The sequence below is a fragment of the Neopelma chrysocephalum genome, unplaced genomic scaffold (genome assembly GCF_003984885.1).
Source record: "Neopelma chrysocephalum unplaced genomic scaffold, ASM398488v2 Primary Assembly neopelma1_124955, whole genome shotgun sequence".
Classification (NCBI taxonomy): Eukaryota; Metazoa; Chordata; class Aves; order Passeriformes; family Pipridae; genus Neopelma; species Neopelma chrysocephalum.
Window position 1 is genome coordinate 1 of NW_020930206.1, and position 6,850 is coordinate 6,850.

Consider the following 6,850-nt stretch of genomic DNA (forward strand, 5'->3'; position numbering starts at 1 on the left):
TGTGAGCCGGTCTCTCTGCACCATGGCTGACCCCAAGGAGCCCGAGAAGGGGGGTGTGGAGCTGGGCACCCCTAATGCCGCTCCCCCTGCAGGGACCATGTCCACCCGGCGCCTCCGCAGCGAGGACTACAATGACTACAGCTCCACGGACGTCACGCCCGAGGGGAGCCCACCCGACGGCATGAACGGCTTCGCCCACCCCGAGTCCTACCAGCGCTTCGGGGAGACCAACGGCACAACGTGAGTGATGCTTCCCTCCCTCCCGGGCCGGCCCAGCACCTGGGGAGGGTGGAGGAGCTCCTGGTGGCTCCCTGCCGGCTTTGGTGGAGGATGGTGGAGCCGTGGTTTTATGGGGAGCTCTCCTGGGGGTGGTGAGGGCAGAGCTGTGGTCCTGCCTCTGTGGGGTGCTGGCACCAAGCAAACAGCTCTCTGGTGACGCTGGGCTTGCCGAGTGCGGGGAGAGCGTGGGGGTCCTGGGTACTGACCCCAAAGGGTACCGACCCTCGCACACCCTCAGGCGCCCCCGGCAGCCCAAGCGGGGAACGAGAAGAGCCGCTGGGTGGAGGGGAGATGATCGGCTCCCTCCCCCGGAGCTGGGTGACGTGCGTGCCCTGGGGTGATGGGTGCAGCCTCCGCCCCCCTCGCTCCCAGTGCCTGCCCTGGGAGCCTGGGAAAGCACAACTTCCCGTCCCAGCATCCCTGCGAGTCCAGTCCTGCGCTTGGCAGCGAAACCGGGGAGGAGAGGGGGAAAAAAAAAAGCAAGAGAAAGAGGAGGGGAAAATGTGAGCGTTCCCCGGGAGGGAGGGGAATCAGGCGGTGGGCCGGGCTCGGAGGGAGGGGTCATCGCCACCGCACGGGGCTTCTTATCCCGCTGCTGTTGCCAGCCCGGTCCTGCCGCGGTACCTGCCCGCCGCTCGCATCTCTGCCCCTCGGAGCTACTACCCGGCGCGCCCCGGACCCATCCCGGACTGTTCCCGGAGGATGCCGTGCGCGGGGCTGGCGCTGGCGCTCTGCGCGCTGCAGCTCGTCCCGGCCGCGCTCGCCGGGCCGCAGCCGCAGCTGCTGGTGGAGCGGAGCGGGGCCCAGCGGCTGAGCAAGGTGAGGAGAGACCCCGCATCCCCCGCCACCCACCCCTCCGGGCACGGAGGGGGCTGCCGGAGAGGCTCGGGGCTCGGCCCGGGGAGGTGGAAGATTCCACCGTCCCGCTGGGATTGCAGGAGACCAGGAGCATTTTTTGCTTGGCAGGACCGGGGGCAAGGTCACTGGTGGGTGCGTGTCTGGGGCTGCGGGGGGGAGTGGGGTCCCACGGACCCCCTGGGACCCTGCAGCCCCCCGCGCTGGGGAGGACTGCTGGAGGCTGGGATTCAGCTCGGAGCAGGAGGGATCTAGTGTTTACAAACACTTCTGAACCCAGAAGCCCAGCGGCCTCGTCCTTCGGGTGAGCGTCTCCCGGCCCTCAATCCTCCTCTCCATGAGCCTTTTCCAGCCCGGGCTCTGCCTCCGCGTTCCCACGCAGCGCTGGGCCGGGCTCATCAACACGCGCTGATTAAGATACAGCTGATTACCGTGTGTGACTCTCACGCGGTGCGGAGGGAAGTATCGCAGTTTATTCTCCAGGAAAGCTGCTGTTGCCCCAGGGAAGGGGCAGCCGGTTGGGAAGGCTGGAGGGGGACTCGGCGGGCAGCAATCTGCAGCCACACACCGATGTTCGGCTCCCTGCAGCCTCTTTGCCTGCAGACCCCCGGGCTGGGAGCTCACAGCTCTTGCTGAGTGTAAGGTTACAACCTGCCCCGTGTCCCGGCTTGTCTCGAGCCCCGTGTCCTGCCCTGGGCTGCTCCCGCCGGGTGAGCAGGATGCAGGATGAGCTGCTCACCAGCGTGGGCTGCGCTGTGGCCGCCGGGGCTGCCGTGTGGCACCAGGCAGTACAGCCTCCACCGGTTCTGCGGCTGCGAGCAGGCAGGGAGAGCCCCACACCATGGCATGGGGACACGGGCTGCTCCGGCCAAACCTGCTCGGGGAGGGAGCTGGGGCTGGGCTCTCGCCACTCGCCTGTGGCAGGCTCAGGGCTGGCTGCTGCAGACAAGTGCCGCCATCCCTCCACCTTTGATTGAGTGTCTTTACTGGTGGTGTCTGGGGAGGCTGGTGGGACTTGTAGAGAACAGGGGAGATCTCCCAGCATGGCTCTTAGCCTGGACAGGACACACCTGCGATGTCCCCCCTTCGGGTGATATCTCCTTGTGTGTGGATTTTCGTTATTCCATGGGATAATGCTGCTTCTCTGGCTCATTTGTTCTGAACCAGCTCAAGATCAGGCCCCTGGACTGTATCAGGCAGGGGATCACCATGGCTCGTCTGCCCCCCGAGTGTGATTCCTGCTCCTGTGTGGAACCAGGTGGCCAGAGCTGGTGGATGAGGGCTTACAACAACTAGGCTGATCCTGGATGAGGTGGGAGGCTGTGCCAACCCCACAGCCCCTCCAAGGGCATCCCCCATGCCCCCCAGCATCCTCCTGCACAGAGCAGCTGCCACCACCCTGCCCTGGTCCCAGCTTGCTCTCAACCTGTCCTCACACACCTTGCTCAATGCCATTGGCATGAAGGATCCTTCTTGCCCTGTTCACATGTGAAGTGTTTGGAGGCAGAGCTGAGACAATTTGGAAATTGCAGCCTGGTAATCCTTTGGGTGTAAAGTGCATGCAGACAGAGGGTTTCTGAGGTGCCCTCAGGCTCGGAGAGCTGAGAATTTGAGAAATGCAGAGTGTTGTGTTTATTTGGCATTTGAAGGGGCTGAAGGTCATTTTCTGGCTGTTTGTGAGCAGATGTTTGGCAGGGGTCAGATGTCCAGCACTGGAGAAACCTGCAAACCCAGGGCGAGGCTTACCCTGGCTCTATCTCCTCCTGTCCCCTGGTGCTGCAGGTTGGTGGCTTTGCCTGGGAGAACTGTGGTGACAAGACGGACCCCGTGGTGGTGCAGAGCCTCTCCGTGGCACCCGACCCCATCAGCATCCCAGGGAGCCTGCGTGTCAGTGCGGCCGTCAAAAACGGAAAGACCATGGGTTCCCCTCTGAAGGTAAGTGCCAGACATGCCTCCATGTGATGAGGGAGGGCAGAGCTTCCCTAAACCACTGGCCACTGGGAAATGCGTGTCAGTGGGTACAGGAATGAGCAGCCCTTGGGGAGCGAGGCACAGAGCGGTGCAGGGCTGAGAACAGCAGGCTCTGTACGGCAGAACAGGGCATGGAGAGACCCACGGTGGGAGCTGACAGCCCAGTGGGAGCCTCCCAACCTTTTCCCAGGGGGAGAAACCACCTGAGCTGTCTCGTGTCCCGGGGACAGAGTGGCTCAGGGTGGGAAATGAAACCCAAGTGCTGTGGGTGCTCCTGGCAGTCACTGCAGTGCTCCTTTTTCAGAGGCCAGACGTGGCTGCTCTCTCCAAGGGCATGCCAGGGCACTGCTTTGGGAGCCTTGGGCTGTGCCGGCTGCCTTGCACCACTTTTTGGGAAGTTTTTGGAATGAGATGGAACACGTGTTTCTGCCCAGGGTGCATAGGCTGTCTTGAGCAATGCCATGTTTGGGGCTGGGGCTGTGGAGAGCGTTCTGGGGGAGCCTGGAGGCAGAGCTGAGGGATAGGAGCACCTTTTCAGGACAGAGACAGAGGAAAGGGGAAGGAGTGGGACTGTGGGTTCCTGGGTGATGATTGCTCAAGGGACCAGCCTGAGGATGGAGGAAGAGAAACCTGCAGGCTGAGAGGACCTGAAAGCAGGAAGGTGTGCAGTGACCCCACAGGCACCCCAAAGATTGCATGATCAGGAGCTGAGGGAGTTGGCTGGTGAGGTGCTGTGGGACCGGCTGGAGGAGCTCTGGGTGCCCGTGCTGGTTGTACTGGTGCTGAACATCTTCCCTCCAGGCAGTGCTGACGGTAGAGAAGGCGCTGGGTGAGCTCTGGATCCAGCTGCCCTGCATTGACCAGCTGGGCAGCTGCACCTACAACGATGTCTGCAGTATTCTTGATGACCTCATCCCACCTGGCACAACCTGCCCAGAGCCCCTGCTCACCTACGGCATCCCCTGCCACTGCCCCTTCAAAGCGGTACGGCTGAACCCCCTGGGGTGGTGCTGGCAGTGCTGACGGGCACCACTGTGCCCCTCAGGGCAGGGCTGGGGTTTTGGCTGATCTCTTGACCTGCCCTCTCTCCATAGGGCTCCTACTCCCTGCCAGCCAGTGACTTTGACGTGCCCGACGTGGAACTGCCTTCCTGGATGACCAACGGCAACTACCGTGTCCGTGCGGTCGTCAGCAACGGTGGGGAGGAGCTCGCCTGTGTCAAATTGGCCTTCTCCCTGCAGTCCCACTGAGGGGTTGGACACTGTCCCTCCTCTCCCCCCCCATGGTTCCCTGTCCCATCCCATGCAGTTGCACCCTGACCTGTCCCAACTCATCCCTGCGAGGTCCATCCCTCCTGCTGTCAGGAGGAAGCAGCCTCTGTGCCCCTGCTTGGTGCCACCTTCCCTGCTACAACCAGAAAGGCCCCTCTGGTTCTCCTGCTGTCCCCAAACCCATCACCAGTGTTTCACCTGCCTGGACAGGGTGGCCTTGGAACCTAACCCCAGTATGACCTGGGGGTAGATAGTTTTTACCCAGTTTCTCTTTCTTTTTTTGGTAATCTTATCAGGGCAATTGTAGACAAAAACATTCCAGGGAAAAGCAGTATTTCTCAGAGCAGTCCATGGGGAGGAAGGAGTGTTTGGGAGTGCTGTGGCAGGCTGGAGGGATGCAGGACTACCTGTGGAGGGGGTCCCTGCTTGCCCCCATCACCTCTGGCCAGAGCACAGGGCTTTGTTGCAGAGGTGTCCCCAAAGTGGCTGCAGAAGACCTGTCCCCACACAGCACCTCCGGGTCTGCCTTTGGTGCATCCTTGTCCTGCACGGGAGACCAGCTTGGTGGCAAGAAGCACCTGGGAAGGCACCTCCCCATGCCCCTCGTGCAGAAAACATCAGGAACACAAGAGGACTGAAACCACCGGAGCCCCACATGGACATTCCCACTCACGAGGGACCAAGCGGCTGGTGATGCTCCTGGCAGCAGGAGAGGTGGCTGGCTGATGGCAGCACTCGCTCCACAGGGGGACACACACAGCTGTGATGGGCTGCTGGGGCACAGCCTGGCCCAGGACCAGCCCCACTTATCTCACTTTTCCACTGGGACTGAGCCGAGGCAGGAGGACACTGCAGTGGGACCATCCTTCCCATGTACTGACAGCGGCACCGCAACACGGAGCAGCATCCTGAACGTGGGATAACCGGGAGATGACCATGAAGACCAGCAGCCCAGATCTTATTTGGGGACCTCCTGGCTGTGGCTGGGGACTGTGGTGTGGATGGGTAGCATCCTTCCTGCTGCAGCTTTGGGCAGGGCGTGAGTCTGACATCACCCCCCTGTGAGAGGTGCCCAGAGGGCAGAGGTGCAGGTGACCCACCAGCCACCCATGTCCCTCACTGTCCCTGCCTGCTTGTGTTATTTACCCCCTCCATAGGGCTGGTCTCCTACAAGCACTTTATATGCCTTAACTACTGTGGGAAGTCCTGCACCACACAGATGTGCTCCCACTGCCTTTCTGTGCCCTCCACTTGCTTCATTTCATCCCATGGCTTTGCCTGGAGAAGAACTAACCCTCTGTCCCTGCTCCCCGCCAGCGCCTGTGCCATGGCAGCAGCCTCCTTTTGGGCAGGTACTGCACATTCTTAATAAATCTTTTTACCAGGAAGCAGAGCTGGTACCTCTTGGTGCTGAGGGTGAGGTGGGGTGACATTTGTTTCCCTTGGAATAGCGGGGATGGGGATGTGAGCTGGGAGAGGCGAAGGTGGTGGGGCTGGCATAGGGGCAGTGGTGGAGGATGTTGCAGCAAGAGGAGCTGAGTGTGAGCAGCCCCAAGGCCGGTTCCTGTGTGAGGGGCAGGGTGGCAATCTGCAGGCACTGCTTTTGGACATGGGGACATAGGGACAGCCCTGGGGGCCATAGCCCATGCTTGGGGGCTCAGGGAGTGTCACTCATCCAAGCAACCGTCTATAATCCTGGCACCTGTATCACTGTGCATGCCTTGCCCAAGGAACAGCCCTGCTGCAGGGGCTCACAGAATCAATTAGGTTGGAAAAGACCTCTGAGATGATTGAGTCCAACCTTTGACCTAACACTGCCATGCCAGTGAGACAGACCATGGCACTAAGTCTTAAACACCTCCAGGGATGGTGTCTCCACCAACCTTCCTTGGCAGCCCTTTCGAGTGTCTGATCCCCCTGCTTATGGAGAAAGTCTTCCTAATGTCCAACTTAAACCTCCCCTGGCGTAGCTTAAGACCGCGTCCTCTTATCCTGCCGCTGGTTGCCTGGGAGAAGAGCCCGACCCCCACCTGGCTACACCCTCCTGTCAGGTGTGTGCAGATAGCGATAAGGTCACCCCTGAGCCTTCTCCAGGCCAGACAACCTCCGCTCCCGCAGCCGCTCTTCACAGGACTTGCGCTGCGGGCCCTTCCCCGGCTCCGCTGCCCGAGGGGGGTTCGGGGCCCGGCGCCGCCGCCCTTGTCCCGCCCGTGCAGCGCCACCCGCGCCCGCCCGCCAGGGGGCGCCACCGCCCATGTCCGTCCCGCCCCGCCTCGCTTGGCCCCGCCCCTACAACCAGTGGTCCCGCCCCTTCAACGCCTCCACCAGTCCCGCCCCGCCCTCCGTTCTTGGCCCCGCCTCACGCCGCTTGGCCCCACCCCTCACCCGCCTGGCCCCGCCCCCCTCCCCGCGCGCAGGCGCCGCGCTCAGCTGAGCCGCGTGTCACGTGACGGCGGGGCCGAGCGAGCGGGCCC

General features: G+C 62.2%; 1 protein-coding gene across 1 annotated transcript; it reads left to right on the forward strand.

Moving 5' to 3' along the window:
- Positions 1 to 828: 828 nt before the first annotated feature.
- On the forward strand, positions 829 to 5,764 carry LOC113962218 (ganglioside GM2 activator-like). Its single transcript, XM_027673005.1, has 4 exons — positions 829 to 1,098; positions 2,917 to 3,069; positions 3,907 to 4,089; positions 4,200 to 5,764. The coding sequence occupies exons 1-4, from the start codon at positions 982 to 984 to the stop codon at positions 4,353 to 4,355; spliced, it is 609 nt and encodes a 202-aa protein (XP_027528806.1). The 5' UTR covers positions 829 to 981; the 3' UTR covers positions 4,356 to 5,764.
- Positions 5,765 to 6,850: the final 1,086 nt, after the last annotated feature.